General features: G+C 44.0%; 1 protein-coding gene across 4 annotated transcripts in view; it reads left to right on the top strand.

The window, feature by feature from the left end:
- The window catches only part of SYNJ2 (synaptojanin 2), a 145929-nt gene extending 127228 nt beyond the window's left edge, over positions 1–18701 (top strand). The window contains exons 21-27 of one of the 4 annotated variants that reach the window (XM_077149354.1): positions 518–686; positions 3038–3211; positions 5186–5320; positions 6754–6866; positions 9924–10032; positions 11590–11765; positions 13684–18701. In XM_077149354.1, the coding sequence (XP_077005469.1) occupies positions 518–686; positions 3038–3211; positions 5186–5320; positions 6754–6866; positions 9924–10032; positions 11590–11765; positions 13684–14415 (1608 nt within the window). In that variant the 3' untranslated portion in view covers positions 14416–18701. Of the gene's footprint in view, positions 1–517; positions 687–3037; positions 3212–5185; positions 5321–6753; positions 6867–9923; positions 10033–11589; positions 11766–12250; positions 13006–13683 lie in introns of those variants that run through there. The other 3 variants (XM_077149356.1, XM_077149353.1, XM_077149355.1) reach the window with 3 other exon arrangements.
- Positions 18702–19044: the final 343 nt, after the last annotated feature.

Below are 19044 nucleotides of genomic sequence, written 5' to 3' on the forward strand. Positions count from 1 at the left end.
CCTCTTGTTCTTACCTGACCATGCCCTCCCCTCTCCTTTTGCCTCAGCTTGCACCCAACCTGTGCCTTTAGATGTAGAACCCACATGAGGGAGGGAGCTAGGACTCTTTTCTCTGGTTCTGCCAGGGCCCACATGTCCAGCCCTGGCTACATGCAGAATTTCTCTTTCTCTTAAAGAGAAAGAGCAAGTTTTAGAGCATAGTGCGCACTGAATTACTGGGTCTGCATGTGTTTTGGAATAGGCCACTCATCTGTAGCTTCAGTCATGATAATATCTTGGTTTAAAATTCACCCACAAAGAAAAGCAGGTGATAGTTCATCTACTACTTAGACCAGATGTGTGCAAATGAAGCAGCAGCCTGCCCAAGGCCCAGCCCATCCACTTCTCTGAATTTTAGCAGACCGTGAAGGTTTCCCTGGCTCCAGTTGTGTGAGTTTGAGTGAGAAGCAGTGCATGATCAGAGGGAATTGTTTGTTTTCATTCATTTGTGTTTTTGATGGTTACTCTGCTCTCGCAGGTGAAAGGCAGAGCAGTGAAGATTAGACCAAAGACACAGGACTGGCTGAAGGGTTTGCAAGAGGAAATCATCCGAAAACGGGATAGCATGGCCTCTGTGTCTCCCACTGCCAATTCCTGTTTGCTAGAGGAAAATTGTGACTTCACAGGTTTGGACTATGAATCAGAAGGTAGGTACTCCATGAAAGCTTCTCAGTCAGTAAGCAGGCCAGGCAGGAGGGTGTCCCAGCAATGAGCATGAGTTTTTTTAATTTTTTTTATTTAAAAAAAAATTGTATTGGAGAAGTTGTAGGTTTACAGAAAAATCATGTACAAAATCAAGTTCCCATATACCACCCTGTTGTTAACAGCTGGCATTGCTGGAACATTTGTTTCAATTGATGATAGCATACTTTTTGTTGTTGTTTTTGCATGGGCAGGCACCGGGAATCAAACCCGAGTCTCCAGCATGGCAGACGAGGATTCTGCCACTGAGCCACCATCACACCATCCGATATCACACTTTTATAATTGTGCTATTTAATATAGACTATGATTTACCTTAGGGTTCACTGTTGTGTTGTATAGTTCTGTTTATTTTTTTAAATTTTATTCTAGTAACAGGTGTACAATGAAAAGTCCCCCCTTTTAATCACATTCACGTAAATATAATTCAGCACTGTTAATGCCCTCATGGTGTTGTGCTGCCATCACCACCAGCCATTACCAAAACATCATGATCAATCCACATAGAAACTCTGTACAATTTAAGCATTTGTTCCCCATTCTGTGTGCCCAGTGCAGCCCCTGGTAAACCCATATTCTAAATTCTGACACTTTGAATTTGCCTAGTCTAATTATTTCATATCAGTGATTTCATACAATGTTTGTCCTTTTGTGTCTGACTTATTCACTCAACATGAGGTCTTCAACATTCACCCAGGCTGTCTCATGACTTCATTCCTTTTTATGGCTGAATAATATTCCATTACATGTATAAACCACATTGTGTTACTCCATTCTTTGGTTACTGGACTCTTTGGTTGCTTTAATTTTTTTTGACAATTATGAATAATGCCACTAAGAACACTGGTGTACGAATATCTTTTCAAGTTTGTGCTTTCAGTTCTTTGGGGCATGTATCTAGAAGTGAAATCGTTGGGTCATATGGTAACTCTATACTTACCTTTCTAAAGAAATGCCAAATTTTTTCCACAATGGCTGTACCATCTTACATTCTTACCAACAATAAATGAGACTTCCTATTTCTCCACACCCTCTCCAACACTTATTTTCTGTCATCATAATATTAGCCATTTTAGTGGGTGTGAAATGGTATTTCATTGTGGTTTTGCTTTACATTTCCCTAAGCATGAGGTTTATTTATTTATTTATTGGTCTCTATTTTATTATTCATCTGCCCATACCCTGGGTAAAAGGAGTGTCAGTCACAAGGTTTTCACAATCACGTGGCCACACCATAAAAGCTATATAGTTATACAATCATCATCAAAGATCAAGTCTCCTGGATTACAGTTCAACAAAATCAGGTATTTCCTTCTAGCTATTCTAATACACTAGAAACTGAAAAAGAATATGTATATCATGCATAGGAATAACCTCCAGAACAATCTCTCGATTCTGTTTGAAATCTCTTAGCCAGTGAAACTTTATTTTCTTCCATTTCTTTTCTCTCTTTTGGTCAAGATCGCTTTCTTAATCCTGTACTTCCAGGGAGATTTATACCCAGGAGTGATGTCCCTTATGGGGTTGGGGGGTGGGGGCAGGGGTAGTGAGTATATTTGCAGAGTTGTCTTAGAGAGAGAGAGAGGCCACCTCTGAGCAACAAGAGGTTCTCTAAGGGTGACTCTCAGGCATAATTATAAGTAGGCTTAGCTTTTCCTTTGCAGGAATAAGTTTCATAGGGGTGAACCCCAAGATTGAGGGCTTGACTTATTAAATTGGAAGCCCCTAATGCTTATGAGAATATCAGGAATTCCTGAGATGGAATTTAATATTTGGAGTTTAATAGTTCCATGTTTTTTCCCAGTCCCTCAAGGAGACTTTGCAAATACTTTTTTATTTTCTGGGATGTATTTTATTTTTTATACTCTGGGATGTATCAGGGTATCACATTAACCTATACAGAAGAACAAGATCAGCACGAAGTTTTAATGATCTCTGAAAGGGCCCCACCGTGTACAAGTTGTAAGAATATTTGAAGTGCACACGTAGTATTTTGTGTGAAAAACCTCGGCAGTGTTCATGTGTAGGAATAGCATATGTCATGATATCCTGGAGGCATCTACACTAGTCTGCTGAGAAAAGTGGTCTGGAGTGTGTCAGGGCTGCAGCCTGGGCCGCGGCCAAATCTTGGGAGGTTGCAGAGCCCATTCCCAATTGGGCCTGTGCCCTTCCAGTGGTGCTGGGGAGTGCTTAGGCTGTGCCTGCGAACCACAGGCCTTGACACTGGAGAGACCCACAGATGAGGGCAAGCTGTGTTCACCCTAATCATTTTCTGTGATTCACTTCCTTCTCCCAGGGGATATTCTTGAAGATGATGAAGACTACCTGGTGGATGAGCTGAGTCAGCCTGTAGTCTCAGACAGCGAACTCTCTGCGGACGGCCTTTCCGAGGCCCCTGGCTCCACAGCAGGGGCCCCTTCCAGCAAGTCACCAGCACTGGCCAAAAAGAAGCAGCACCCAACCTACAAAGGTAGCTGGGAACTTCCTTTTCTAAATAACCTCTGCCCTATGTTTCTGCTCAAGACCAAGAGCATTCTTTGTTTCTTTTAATGCTGTCAATCGAGTGGGCGGGGCCCATAAAAGGGACATAAAACAGGAGAGCGTCTTAGTAGGTGGGAGAAACTGGGCTCTGGAAGGGGAACCCCCATCCTCTCTAGTTATTTCATTTTTTACAACAACTTATCCCCCTATAAACCACCAGATGCATGAAAATTCCTGTCTCCTCTGTATATTCAAATGGTTGCTGAACTAGTTTTATATTTGTGACTTTTTTTCCTGTAAACTTTTCTAAGGATCCAGTCCCATAAGAGACACATTTAAAAGCTATGTCCTGAGTTGCTGATATATTGTTATATTTGTGTTCAATATGATATTAATTATACAGTAATAGTATATGTTAGCATCATTATCATTTCAGACACAAAGGGGGTCTGAGAGGTTATCTTGATTGAGCTGCACATCCCTAGATTAAACAGTGTGCTCAGTCTTTGGAGTAGGCATTAACATCCACTAGAGCAACAAGGCAGGGAAGGAGGGCGGTCTGACTCTGCAGCAAATCCTGTGACACAGCTCTCTGGGCAGCCAAGAGTGCCTTCCAGCTGTCTGGTGTCTCCCCCAGTTGCAGGGAGAAAGGGAAAGGCCTGAAGAGCTTCTGCAGGATCCCCTGCCGTGAGTCAGAACCCGTGGAGGTGCGGCTAAGAAGGGAGACCAGAAGAAAGTGGATGGCGGTGCTGGCCAGGGAGGGTGTTTTGTCAAGTCCCTATGACTTAGCCGCCTGGCTGCATAGAACCTGCAGGAGTATTTGTTTAAACAGCTTCCTGAATCCTGCCGTAGAGATGTGTATTTGGTCAGGGAGGCAGGACCCTGGGAATCTGGCATTTTATAAACTTCCCTGGGTGATTCGGATGCACAGGCAGGTTTGAGACCTGCACCCCAATCCGGCAGTGTGGCCTTGGTGAGTGCACTGAGGTGGCCCAGCCTTTCCCATCCAGAGGGCCTCTCGCCCTGGACGGGAGGCCTGAAGCTCTGTGTTCTCCAGAGCACAGGCAGCCCTTTCTCCCGGGGTGGCCGTCACTCGGGAGTCTCCTGAGGGTGGGGAGGTGTGAGTGTAAATAATGCCTCTTTGAAGGAGTTAACAGAGCAAGATGGGGCTGCTGGGTTTGTGGGATGGGGCGAAAGGGACCAGGCTGTGTTGTATGGGAGAGAAGACGTAAAACTGTCCCTGGTTCATAAGCTGCGCTGTGACAAGACACAAGCAGTTGCGTCTGCTCTGTCCCGTTCAGCCTCAGGAGGCATGTACGGTCCAAGTCAGGGGGTGGATGCCTGTCCGTGGCTGCAGTGGGCTCACGGTATATGGACCTGACGAGGGAGCAGGGACATCTCAGGCTGGGAGTGTACCCCTGCCCATCAGGCCGCCCTCCTAGCAGAGGAGTGAGGGTATTCTCTGCTTTCCCAAAAGCCGTCATGTCTTAGAGTAAGGAATTAGAAATGTCTCTCCCCTGGGATCTGGTGAATCTTTCTGGTTTTCAACTTTCTCCTCTACTCTGTGTGGAAGTCCCGTTGATCCCTTCAGCTGTGAGCACACCTAAGCTTTTAAAACACATCAGTGTCAGGGGGACCACTGTAGCTCAGCAGGCAAGAATGCTCGCCTGCCATGCCAGAGGACCCGGGTTTGATTCCCGGTGCCTGCCCATTTTTCAAAAAACAAACGTCAGTGTCTCGAGTCTGGCAAACAAGCTTGTCCATGGTTTGCTGACCACTCCGGCCAGGTGTCAGCTGCCCCCTCGCTCCCACGCCAGCAGAAGGGACGCTGGTATCGGAATGGAAGCGCCTGCTGCCGGGCGGGAGCTCTCCCTCACTTCCGTGGTCCTGGGCGCGGGCCTGAGTCGGACGCGCTCGCGTTTGGACTGAGGCCGCCCTCCTCCCGTTCCGCCATGCCCTCCAGATGATGCTGACCTGGTGGAGTTAAAGCAGGAGCTGGAAGCAGTTGGGGATTTCCGCCACCGCTCTCCGAGCAGGTCTCTGTCGGTTCCCAGTAGGCCTCGGCCACCTCACCCACCGCAGAGACCCCCCCCTCCAAGTAAGACTTTGCTTGCTTTCGGCTAACCACGATGCCTGCTGGGAATAACCACCTGTCTCCTACTGCTGAAAAAATAATTCTAAATACTTTCGCTTAGAGTTTGAGTCCGCGCACTGCTTTTTATTCCCCCTCAGGCTCTTGTTTGGTCTTAAATCCGGGCGTGTTCTGTATCAGAGACGGTTGTGTTTCTCCCGGCACCTGAAATGACGCATTTGGAAAGCCGTTTTTCATCCTCCTTTAACAGCGCTTTTGCTACAGCTGCTTTCAGCTCGAATCCTACAGAATGGGAGGTTGGGGCCGCGGGCGAGTGCGAGACGCGTCCACCTCCCCACTCCTGACGCGGGTCCCTGGGGGGCAGGCGCCTCGGCCTCCCACCAGCCTCCCCTGCGCTAGAAATCGGCAAACCCAGGTCCTGGAACAAGCGCGGCGACTGCACGGGCCCCTCCGCCCCACGTGTCGCCCCTTCTGTGTTCGGCCGCCTCTTGCCCACACACCCCCCGTGGCTTTGACCGCGAGCTCTGCCTTAGCCTGGATCTCACAGGGTGGTGGGTTTCTTCTGGTTCCCCCAAACAGTGGTTTTTTCGCCCAGCGCGCCTCCCTTAACCTGGAAGCAAAGTTGTGGTTTTGACCACTTCGTCTTTTACCTCTGCTGTTTTCTCCACCCAGAAGATGTGACAATTGGACATGCTGGTTCCTGAGGGCGTTCCTTTCTGAATTTGGTTCATGCCGGCTTATGTTTACATCACAATGGCAATCTACTGGCAAGGCAGCCACACTTGCCTTTTTAATCATATTTTTGCTTTTCTGAGTATAAATATTATTGTGGGAAATTTACAAATGTAGAGAAATAAAAGAATAAATTTTTAAATTCACTTGACTTCCTAGAAATTATGGTTGTTAACAAAAAGACTCCCAGTTTCTCTTTTTTTAAACATTTATGTATCACTTCATACAATTTTAATTTTCTTATCGAATTGGTATCCATTAGTGTGTCATTTTCTGTGATCAGATAGTATAGTGAAACATGATGGGTTAATGGCTGCAAATATAATTTAATGTAGTGTACTCCTCTGCTTCACATTTTTTAAATGCCCCCCAAAACACTTGAAAGATGTTGTTGCTCAGGTTAATAGTAGCATGCTTTCAACCATTTAAAAATCATGACTTTTATATCAAATTCAGACCACAGTGCAGCAGATTAAAACTTACATTCAAATAATACTTCTCCAGTGACTCTACATTATAGACACAACTGTTAACTGAGTCAAAGAGAATCTCAGTAAAAATCACTGTCAGGCGCCCGTGTCTGTGTCTGCTCTAAGCGGCAAATGCTTTGACCCAGACTTGTGGTATAGCTGAGCCTCCTTCCAGCTGGCTGGGAAGTCGCCCTGCAGCAGCAGTGACTTCAGCTGAGACTTGGTTGATTTTTACAGCTGGCTTAATGGTGAAGAAGTCGGCCTCCGATGCGTCCATCTCCTCTGGCACCCACGGGCAGTATTCAATTCTGCAGACAGCAAAACTTCTGCCTGGAGCTCCTCAGCAGCCGGTGAGTTCTTCTGCGTCCCACGCCAAGTGAAATGGGTCAGCAGCTCAAACCCAGGAGTTGCCCTGGTCCGGGCTTAGCTCCTAACAGCACATGGGATTGTTTCTTTGCAGACGTACATTTATGTCTCTTTAATCCGCTCCCTGTCCGCCAAGCCCTGTAATTCAGCATGGCAGCCCCTTTATGGTTTTTTTTTTGGGGGGGGGGGGGGTCTATGGTCCGGGAATTGAACCCAGGTCTTCCGCGTGGAAGATGAGTATTCTACCACTGAACCACCCGTGCACCCCCTTTACGGGGCTTTGCAGATGGCTGGGCCGGGAGTTGGAGGGAAGGTGATGGTTGATAGAACATCCCGTGTCCCCCTGTGGCGGACCCATCTGCTTCCCTTCCCTTCTGGTTTTTGCCTTTGCCCTTGGCTTACAGGGCAGTGGTTGGCATGGGGCAGGGCAGGTGGGTGGGGAGGCAAAGAAGGAAAAATTGAGGTGAGTCATTGTGACAACAAAATGATCATCATTCTGGTATACAGTCAGTTGAGAGGAGAGACCAACTAGCTATTCCCACCAATCAAATAAGATTCTACAAGGGACCAGGACTCAGTCTTGTTTTGTTCACTGCTTGTGCTTTCTGCCTGGCACATGGTGGCACATTTTATTTGGTGAGTTCAGTGGGAATATGGAATTATTTGTCAGGCCCCTTTGAATTCTAGCTCTCCTTTTCTGCATGGCATTGAAACCTGACTGTCCAAGTCCTGTAGGACCTTGTTACAGTCCAGCACTTGCCCGACTCCCTCTCCCTTCCCCACTTTGCTTCCATGGCCACTGTGGGCGTGGGGAGGCAGGTAAGAAGGAGCAGGTAAGAGAGGTGGCTGTTCTGTCTGGACCCTAATTGACTTCAGTGCCCCAAAGTGAGAGGGGTTTTCACTTTGCCCCTAGTTTGTGTAAATAGCGTGGCTTTCTGCCTCTGCTTCATAAAACCTAGGAGGAAATGCCCTGTCCTACCTCGCTCCATCCTCTGCCACTGTCTCTCAGGTCCAGGACCATTGCAGCAGCCTCTGACAGGCCCTGCTGCTTTCACTCTTGTTCACTCAACACGGCAGCCAGAGGGATCCTTTGAAACAAACCAGATCACATTGCTCCCCTGCTCAGACCCTCCAGAGGCTTCTCTCTCATCCAATAAAACCCCAGACCTTCATGAGGCCTCCTGGTCTCCTGTGACCTGCTCCAGGCCACGTCCCTGCCCCATCTCCTCCTGCCTCCACTCCCCTATCCGCTCTCACCATCCCTTCCGGGACCTCTACATGTACTATTCCCTCTGCTCTTCCCTGGGAAACCTGCAATGCGCATGGTGTCCTCTCTCTCTGGTTGCTGCTCAGATGTCTCCTTGTTAGAAGAATCCTCCCTGGCACTTGTTACATCAAGTAGCAACCTCACTCTGCTCTGCTTCTCTTCTGAAATGTAAGCTTCGCAAGGGCAGGGGCTTTCGTCTGTCCTGTTCTCTCCTGCATGACCAGAGCAGTGACCAGTGCCTCATAGGCCTTCAGCAAATGATTACTGAATGGATCCAAGATTGTGAAGGGCCCAGATAATGAAGTGGAGAGAGCACCAGGAAGAATAAGGGCCATGTAGGGTGGTAGAGGTCTGGAGTTGCGGTGCATGGTAGTGGGCCGTTGCATGTGGCTGAAGGTCCACAGAGGAGAGGTGAAGGGCAAGGTAGGTGAAGGCAGAGTGCAGGTGCTGGGTGGAAGCCGGACACAGGACCCCACATGACAGAGTGTGGAGCTGGCCAAGCCGGATGCCCACCTGCATCAGGCATTGACTTGGCCTTTATGGTCTAGAATGGTAAAGGCGGGCTATTGAGACAGCCAACAGATTGGGTTAAGAGGTAGGACAAGCACTTTCAAGGAAGCATGCATCTGGAAGTTGTTTTTATTCAATTCGGCCGTGGAAGGAGGCCTTGCTCACGGTGATGCCTCTGTGAGGTAGGGACCTCCTCATCAGCATTCTTGTCTCTGGTCATCCTTCAGTGTTGCCTGAGAAAGCCCTTGAAAATACCAATCCAATTCTGTCATTCTTCAGCAGTCCCTGTTGGGTCAAGTCCAAGCTCAACAGGCCTTAACACACTGATCTCATCTGCTGATGTCTTTCCCCTCCCTGGCCCATGACTCATCACATCCAGACACAGTTGGCTGACTATGTGTGGTCCCCTCTGGAGCGCTCATTATCCCTTTTGTCTTGGGAAGTAACAGTTCTAGTCCAGCTGAGGTGCACAGCTTTCCCAGATTGCTTCTGGATTCCATGGAGTTTTGTCACCATGCCATATTATATTGTGGCACAGCCTGCCATCCTTCTTCAGCTGGACTCAGTGAAGGCTGAGTCAAAGAATGATGCTCCCTGAAGGCCGTTCATGCATGAAAGATTGAGTGGCCTCATTATGCTTTCTGGCTATTACCTGATCGGCCAGGTTCTCCAGAGAAACAGAACCAATAGGGTATGTGTGTGTGTGTGTGTGTGTGTGTGTGTGTGTGTGTGTGTATTTGTGAAGAGATTTTTAAGGAATTGGCTCATGTGATTCAAGTCAGAATCTGTAGGACAGGCCAGAAGCTGAAATTTCTGATGAGAAGGATGTTGAATTCTTGAGTTCAAATTCCTTAGGCTGGAACTCAGGAAGGAGTGGGAATTGTAGTCTGGAGGCAGAATTCCTTGCGATCTCCTGGAACCCGGTGTTCTTGCTGTTAAGACCTCCAACTGGGTGGATGAGGCCCACCCACCTTGTGGAGGACCCTCTCCTTTACTTAAGGTCAGCTGACTGTAGATGCTAAGTCCATCTACAGAACACCTCCACGGCAACAGCTAGGCTAGTGTTTCCTGCCAAACAAGAGGAAGCAACAGCCTAGCGGACTTGACACATACAGTTAGCCATCACATATGCTTTCCATGGGAGTTATTGTGTTACTCACCGTCCAAGTTTTCCACTTGTGTTCCGACCAGTTGGGAGTGTGCATGCTGTGGGCGGCCACTTTCCTACCTGTTGTCCATTTCTCTCCCTGATTCTGTCCTGCAGCCCAAAGCGAGGACTGGAATCAGTAAACCTTATAACGTCAAGCAGATCAAAACCACCAATGCCCAGGAGGCGGAAGCAGCCATCCGCTGTCTCATGGAAGCCAAAGGAGGTAGGTGTCCCCTGACCTCCCTGCCTTGGCTCAGGAGAAACACTTTTCCCCTTTTCTTTTCATTGTAAGCCCAAAGGTGGCCTAAGAAAGGAAAACAGCTTTTTTGTTTTTCTGGAGGCAGTCCTAAATGAAAGTACCCTTTAGCAGTTTTTTATAAAATCCCACTATGAAGATTTATTATTCACTTAAAATTAGATATTCAAAATTCAGTCAATATATAAAAATAATTCCAGGATTATTGAGCAGCACTTAAAATCAACAAAAATTAATTTTTAAGAAAGCTTACTGCTGCAGCTCCTAACTCATTCTGCTGGCTCTGAAAAAAGATGCACTTAGAAGTGGGTGCCCCATTCCAAGTACAATATCCCCTTTTAAAAATAACGAGGAAGGGTGGACCCTTTATTCTTGGGCAGGGACCTCTCCGCCACCTGCCCGTTGATGCTGATGCTTCACGTAACTTAGATTAATCACACCTTAACTTGGGATCTTCTTCAGACATTCACAGTTGCTGGTAATTAACAGTTTTTGTTCTTGTTTTGATTTTGATTTTTAACCAGAATCTCTTTTGGAGAGGGAAGATAGGCATTTTGGACAGGCAGATGCAATTATAATTACAATGACCTCATTTGCTTTAGTCCTTATGTTTAACTTATTTGAATTCACAAGTAACATTTCAGGGAGGGTATGAGCCAAGAGGATGAGAGACACAGTCATAGGGTGCCACCACCATAAGTGGTTTCTTTCATTACTTAAAAGAAAAAATTAAAATTCCATGGATATGACAGCCCAGATGTCCATAACTGATGAACGAAGATGTGAAATGTGGTATATCCATACAGTGGAATACTATTTAGCTATAAGCAATAATTAAGTACTGATATATGCTAGATGAAAGGAGCCAGACACAAAAAGGACAGATATTGCATGATTCCATTTGTATGAAATGTCCAGAATAGACAATTCCACAGAGACGAAAAGTTGATTAGTGGTTTCCAGGGGCTGTGGGGAGGGAGGAATGGAGAATTACCGCTGACAAGTTATGGGAGTCCTTTTGCGATGATGAAAATGTCCTGAAATTAAATGGTGATGGTTGCACAACTCTGAATAGACTAAAAACTACTGCACTGTACCCTTTAAAAGGGTGAATCTTATGGTATGTGAATTATATCTCAGTAAAACTATTTTTAAAATGCTTAAGAGATGTAGAGGTTAATAGAGTTTTGAGTTTGAAATCTGTCCAACATTTTCTTGGTGTTGAGACCCCCTGAGCTGTTGAGGAGTTTGGGATCATCTCCTTGAGAAATGACTCTGCATGTGATCTCAGGGCTTCATCAGCCCCGCTGAGACCATCCATGGGCCCCATATCACCACACCTGTAGAGAAGGTGACTGTGAATATCAGCAGGGGACCAAGCTTAGCTGGTCAGGCTTGACAGTCTTTGAAGAACTTTTTTTAAGAAAGTACATTTCGTTCGTAAATTGTAGATGGCCCAGAGGTTAAACCATGCTGTGAATGACCTTGCTGTTTATACTTTAGCTATGCGATTTTATGTTCCAGGGACCCCAGAAGAAACCTTACATACCATGGTCCTGGGGGACCAAGGGCTCCCCAGACCAGAGCCCAGGCCTGGGACGGCACCGCTGGAATCCCCCCAGGCGCCCCAGCTCCTGCCTCGTCGGCCTGCCCCCAGAGTTCCTGCCATCAAGAAGCCAACACTGAGAAGGACAGGAAAAGTAAGAACCTGGCAACACACCCTCTTCCTCCTGAGTTGTTCAAATGTCTTGTTAGAGAAGAAGTGTGTCTCACAGAGAAAAATCTAGTTAAATGCAGTCTCTCCAAACACATTTGTCCTCACATTGTTGAGGAGAATGCGTAATAACTGCTTTCTCGTTCCTATCCCTGCTACATCCTAGTGCCAGCTGAGCAGGAAAACGGGGAGTAGATTCCTTTTCCAAATTCTCAAGGGGACAGGAACAGCTTCGAGTTATTATGCTTCATAAAACATTCCATTTAAGTCCCCAAACCGAACAATTGCTTTTCTCCAAATGTTCTAATAGTTCCCATTTGCGTGTGGTCTGTGTGCCCCTAGTTTCACGTATATAGATTTTATTTCACGAGGAGAACCAACACCAATTCCTAGATTAGCAATTGTTGACAAACTCTTGCATGACCCAGGTGTATTGGCGGTTCGACAGCTTTTCTGCCACTTTTCTTGCAGATTGTTTTTTGCTCTCGCTCTCAAGCTTCTCAGCCTTGCTTGCTGCTTCAAAGACATGAGTTTGTAAGGACAGTAGCAGCTCAAAGACTGGCGCCTATAGAGACATCTGGATCTTCCGTTTGATCTCAGTGTTGTAGTAACAGGACACTCGGTAATCCCTTGCCTGTCATCCAGGGGTGATTGTTGCTTTTTTCACCTGTAGAAAGTGTGAGAGGTTGCTCTGATGCTTCATTCTTACAGAGCTTGCTTTGCATTTTTGGGTGGTTATTCTTTCCCACTTTAGTTCCTGGCCATCTGTCCATTTTGCATTGCTCCTTACAAAACTGACCACTTTCCTCCTCTTTTACCCTGTTGTTGCTTTTTCTTTTAAAAGCCAGGTACAAGGTTATAGCTTACCAGGGGTGGAGATGAGGACTGGGAAGTTAATGCTTAATGGGTGCAGAGTTTCTGTTTGGGGTGAGGCAGAAGTTGTGCTAATGGATGCTGGTGAGGGCAGCACTGAGTTGTGAATGTAATGCTGTTGAGCTGTATGTTTGAAGGTGGATGGAAATCAGAAACGTTATGTTGTATAGATGTTATGACAATTATGAAAAAAAAATGTACTTTTAAAAGCCAGGTGCGGAAGTGATAGATTTGTTTTCCCAACCTGAAGCATAGGAGTTACAGTAAAAGGCTGTTGAGAAAGGAATTTTTTCCCAGTCTGTTTTCTAAAGAACCGAAGGAAATATTGAAATGTCAACTTTAGGCAACTGATGGCCATTTTTGTACAAAAGCTTCACCCTGTGCTGTGAAGTTTTTTCCTTTGTGATAGTTTTGAACCAGAAACAAGCATACGAAGTCCCATTCTTCTATACTTAATTTATATGTATTTCAATAATGCTTATAAATATTTGAATTACTAACACTTCAATAACTTATGTCTTTCATTTCTTAAATTAAGAAATTTCCCATTCTCCTAGACTTAAATATAAAAGATTCAAGAAAACAGTAATATCCATTCACCCTTCACTTAGCTTACTGCTGTAGCATAAGTATACAACACGCTGGGCATATTATCTACCAAGCTCTCCCACCTGAAATGAAAAGGTTTTTGGAGAGGTTCAGTTTTAATAAAGGAAGAACATATCCCCAACTCCTAAGTTAATAAAGAAAATTTTGTCTCAAATTATTTGCCATGGCCCTGGTTTTAAAATTTCCATGCACGTGTCATTGGACCTGCTCTTCTACTGGATAAACGTGTGCGTTTCTCCCATCTTTTTTCTATCTGGTCACCAGTCTTGGCATCCCAGCCATTCTCAGATCTCGTATTTGTTAAGAACGTCGGCTCAGTGCTGTCTCTGTTCCTTTGCCGACCATTGTCTGTGTCCTCTCTCATTCTGAACTCCCCAAGCTTTTGCTTCTTATTTATGCTTCTCTGTCTTGCCTTTTCTCAGCCCACATCACCGGAGGAGCAGTTGGAGCCCCAGACTGTCCGTTTTACAATTGGGCCCCTGGAGGCCAGCACTGAATCCCCCTCTCCGATGACAGCCCCTCAAGTCCCTCCTGTTCCCAAACCGAGAACATTTCAGCCTGGGAAAGGGGCCGAGCGTAGACCAAGCCATGGACAGGCTACATCAGCCGAGGCCCCCCCGGGGGCAGGCGCCCTGGTGCCGCCACCTTTGGAGGTTCTGCCTCCTGTGCCCAAGGCCCCTCCACGGAGAAAGAAGTCGGCCCCTGCAGCTTTCCACCTGCAGGTTCTGCAGAGCAACAGGCATCTCTTCGCTGATGGCCACGGCGACCGGCTGTCCGGACACCAGCCTGCTGCTGGCTCACTCTCTCCACGAGCAGATTTCCTTGGCACTTTGTCTGCTGCGAGCCCAGAAACTGATGGCACCCGGCAGGTGAAGTCAGAGGCAGCCACCATTCTTGGTGACCATCAGGATCCCTTCTGGAAACTTCTGCATCATCCTAAACTGTCGAATAATGTCTGGCTTTCCAAGAGCTCTGATCCTCTGGACCCAGGGACCAGGAGCCTTGAAAGGGCACAGGCAGACCTGGTCCCTCCAGAGGCTACGGTGGAGCCGCCAACAGACCGTGGGCAAAAGGGCTTTGATCACTGGGTGACAGTCAGTGACAAAGACAGGAGGATGGCGCTGCAGTTGTTTGACCCACTGGCAGAAACATGACTGAGAAACTTTGACAACCATTCTCTTGTAGTATGTGCGTCTTCTTCCCTTACAGGCATCACTTTAGCAAGGGGAAAAAAATCCCCTTTTCATCAAGCCCCCCAGTCCAAAGAGGCATTTGTTAAAGTCACACTGAAAAGCACATTTGGACTTCTGTCAAATCTTGTTCAATAAGATGATTGTCTCTTGTTCAGTAAGATGATGATCCAGCCACCAAAATGTTTTATTCGAGGCTTGCGCAACTTTAGGTTTTCTCTCAGGGTACGGGAAGCCCTCTGCCAGAATCAGCGTATGAACTTCAGGAAAGAAATCTAACATATCTATCGCCCAAGAAATGCTCTCCCATTGAATTTTAGATAGTTGTTCAACTTATGTGTGTATGGGGTATTTTTTGGTTTTGTTTGTATTTTACAGATTTGGAATAAGTTTCAGGCGAACCACCTAAACGTCGATTGATGGGTAAAGTAAAGAGAACGTTAAAAGGTAGTTGGGACTGCGCATAACTGTACCTGGGCCACTTTAACCAGGTTGGAAAAAAAAAAAATCAAAGTAGGAAAGAGGACGTAGGTTAACCAGTGACTAGACTGTACATTCCATTGACCCCTTGGGTGTGTTTAGGTACATGTATAAGCCTGGATTATGGAGAATCCTGTGGGAGGTACACTGGACTGGCTCTGAGGAAGATACTGGTAGGTTAACCTCAGCTTATACTGGCTAAGACTGCGCCCCTCTGATTGCTGCATACCCTCTAAATAGCTGCAGGCCTGATCCTTGGGATGTCTCTTTAACTTTTTTTTTTGATAAAAATGCTTTATTGTAGTTACATACATACAACTCAGAATCTCCCGTTTTAACCACTCTTCAAGTGTACAATTCAGTGGTCTTAATTATATTCACAATATTGTGCTGCCATCCCAACATCCTCTACCCCGTTTTCATCACGTCAAACAGAAACTCTGCACCCATTAATCCAAAACTCCCTCTTCCCCTCACCTGATTTCTTAAACTATCTATTCATTATATGAAACTTCATGAATTCTTTTCCCCCCCTTATATTCTATGCCCTGCAAAAGCGCAAGATGTGAAAACTCATAATGGCACATAGTATTGATTCTCATTGTTACAGTGGGAAGAATATTTGTGCTAGCCTGGTCTGCCGACCTGCAGCTTTACAAAGGATAGTACTACATGTTCTAGTGCATATGAATCTCCAGGGCAGCATTTCTAGGTTTGCTTATTTATATATGTGTTTATTAGGTTTATTATTTTCCTCTACATTTTTTCCTGCACATTTCCAACACCACTACTTACCTATTCAATAATTTGAAAAGATGGTACCATATTGTTTTGCATTTTTAAAATAATATTAAAAGGCCCAGGATCCATTTGAAGCAGATAATATATTTTTTGCTAATAAGTTCATTGGCAAAATCTTCATGTGCTGCATATCATATGAGTCTTTCATGTCTGAGAATTAGACAAGCAGTGATACTGTGATAACCTTTATAGGGACTCCTCTACTAAATGCTAAAGGTTAGGATGACAGTAATTATCTTGCCTAGAATATCTTTCTTTTTTTTTTTCACCAAGCCCCTGAGATTTCAGAATTATTTATTGCCACTATCAAGATACATTGCACATCACTTAAATTTAGCATTTAAAACAAACACACAACTACAACATTTATTTCATTACTTCTGAAAACTGATAAGAAAAGGATATTAGTCACCCAGAGAGATAAGCAGATAATATGCATGGTTGACCTGTCACAAAAGATGATATTTCTGGCCTTATCTAATTAGGATAACTTCTACAGTGCTTAAACACTTTATGGCAGTTTTACCTTCATGGCAAATGCAAGATGTAGACATAATCTTTGAAAGAGTTAGGGGGAGAAAAAAAGCTAGCAGTTAATAGGTTTGGAGAAGTAGATTTACCAACTTTCCGGTTGCTACTAAAAGGCACAGCTGTGAATGCAACTGACGCCTTCATTCAGATGCTCTTTTTTCTGTAACCTCTTTTCCCACCAAAAAGGAGGTGAATTTGAAAGCAGACATGTGTAGCAGTGAAACAGGGGAAGAGTTAGCTCCAGAATGTTGCTTGCAATGCTGGGAATATGCCTAATTTTTAGGTTTCTTCTTTGTTCTAGATAGCCAATAGCGGATAAATGGTGCCAAAAACAGAATTTCAGTGAAGGTAGGGACACATCACACAAGTAGCTCTTAAGAATCAGGCAGTAAGTGTTAACACCCAGGGTTGTGTGGAGTTGGGAGGTGGGACCCAAGAAAAAACATAAGTAGTTTAGCATTAAGAATTGAACAAATATTATTTGATCCTGGTTATTCAAAACAGCACAAACTGGATTTTTAGTTGATACTATGAAAAGGTTTCACACCAGGACTCTTTTTTAAAAAATAAACCATAATTGGAATTGCCTTATTATTATTATTTTTTTAATCTATTGATTGGTAGTTGGTAGGTTTCCTAAATTAGCAGCTGTGTTGGATTGGATAACCTTCACAATGAACAGCTACCATCTTGGATCTTTCTCTCTGTAGACATTTGATTTTTCAGTCTTCATTGGATGCCCTCACCCAGACCTTTTTACCATGGTCCTCTAAATTATTTCATTACTACTGTTCTGTAAGATATTTTGCTGCACTGTGGAGTATTTTAAGTACTGTACAATTCAAAATAGTCCTTCTGGCCCAGTTCTACTCCGTGTACAACCTAATTACTCAGGCTTCTTGTCAATTAAAATAATTTGCTCTGGTAAATGAATGGAATTGGGACATCTGCCCAAACCATTCCTGTAAAAGTTTAAAATTGTTGAAGTCCCAGACACTTAATAAATTTCTCCCTGAGGTGTGCATTGGTATAAACAAAATAATGCATTAATTACATTTGTTTTACAATGAAGTAATTCCACTGGGAAGGGGAGCTGTAAAAACAACTTATGGGGTGATCAGTAATTAATAAAACCGCGTAATGCTTATTTGAAGTGAAAGTTTGTACTGAAGTTGTAAATACCTATTAAATATTAATGTCTTTTTTAAAAATGTGGCTTATTTCCTTTCAGATATGATGAGAACCTTGGTATAGCCTCCTTTGCTAGGCTCCTGTTTTAGATCTGATGTATTACTACTAGCTATTTCTGAGTTTTTGCTTTTTGTTCAGTTGGGATTTTTTTTTGATCAAGCTAATTTGAAAAGACAGCAAAGTAATGATTTAGTTAAGAATTTATGATTTGAATGCTGCCGTACTTTATGGTGGTATAGTATCTGTAAGACTAGGGAGATAGTCAAATCTAGTGTCTATAGGAAACTTGTAGCAGTACTTTGAGTATCACTGCTTGGAGCCAAAAGAAGTTTGTAAACAATCTCCAAGTTCTTTCCAGGTTTGTTCTAAGCTATTACACAAAATACAGTTTAATGCTTTCTCATGATTTTCAGGCATGAGAGTATTCTGGCAATCTCAATATCATAAAAATGGCTGTTCCTTTATACTGAAGTCACTTAAACTAAGTGCATGGCCTAGGGGCTTAGATGGGGGAGAAAACAATCTGGTGCGGTACTTGCTAGAATCCAAGGCAAACTGTTTATGCCATTGTTGTCATCTATTGCCATGAGACACTAGAGTACAAATGAGAGAGTGATTAATTGTGCACAAGGGATCAGGGAAGATTTGAGAGAAGAGGACTGAGAATTGACAAAGTAATAAAGTGGACTTTTGTACATAAAAAGGATGTTGACTGATGGCGTGGAAGAAATAATTTCAGAGAACCTTAAACGTTTGGGATTTTATTCATAGAAGTAGTGGGTATTGGAATTACCTAAATAAATCTGTGTGGTGGTAAGATGGTTACTATTGCCTGGGCTAAGAGCAACTCTTTGAGGCATGTGGGATATAGTTTGTAACCGTAACGTCGGGTCCAACGCTTTTGTGCTGAGGGGTGGTTATACTGGTACCATTTATTAAATAAGAAACCATTGCTCTTGTTTCCTTAATTGGATTTCCCAAGGGGATATTTAATTGTATTCACATTTTCAAATAATAATTTTAGGGTTGAATTACATATCCTTTCTAGTTAGAAAAAAATCTTTACTGTTTTTATTAGAGAAGTTGTAGGTTTACAGAAAAGTCATGTAGAAAATAGAGTTCTCATATACTGTCCACCTGTATACAGTTTTCCCTTTTTAACACTTTGCATAAATGTGGTATCTTTGTTATGCTTGATGAAACAATATTATTTTTATTATACTACTATTAGCTGTAGTCCATATTTTACAATAGGGTTCACTGTGTTATACAGTCTTTCAAGTTTTTCTGTTTCTTTTTAAACATTTTTCATTAATTTCAGCTTATCTTTAGTTTGTATTTTTCAAATTTTTATTTTCTTAAAAGTGGTTCTGGGTTCTTTTATTTTTAGTCTTTCTCATTGAACAATTAGATATTTAAATTTATACATTTCCCCCTGAATATAGCCTTAATTGCATCCTATACATTCTGGTATGAAATATTCTTTTATTAATTTCTAGATTGTAATTTGCTTTAATTTTCTCTTGGTCCAGGGCTATTTAGAAGAATGTGTAATTTCCAACTAGTTGAAGCTTTTGGAATTTAAAAATT

Source organism: Tamandua tetradactyla, chromosome 2 (genome assembly GCF_023851605.1).
Source record: "Tamandua tetradactyla isolate mTamTet1 chromosome 2, mTamTet1.pri, whole genome shotgun sequence".
NCBI lineage: Eukaryota > Metazoa > Chordata > Mammalia > Pilosa > Myrmecophagidae > Tamandua > Tamandua tetradactyla.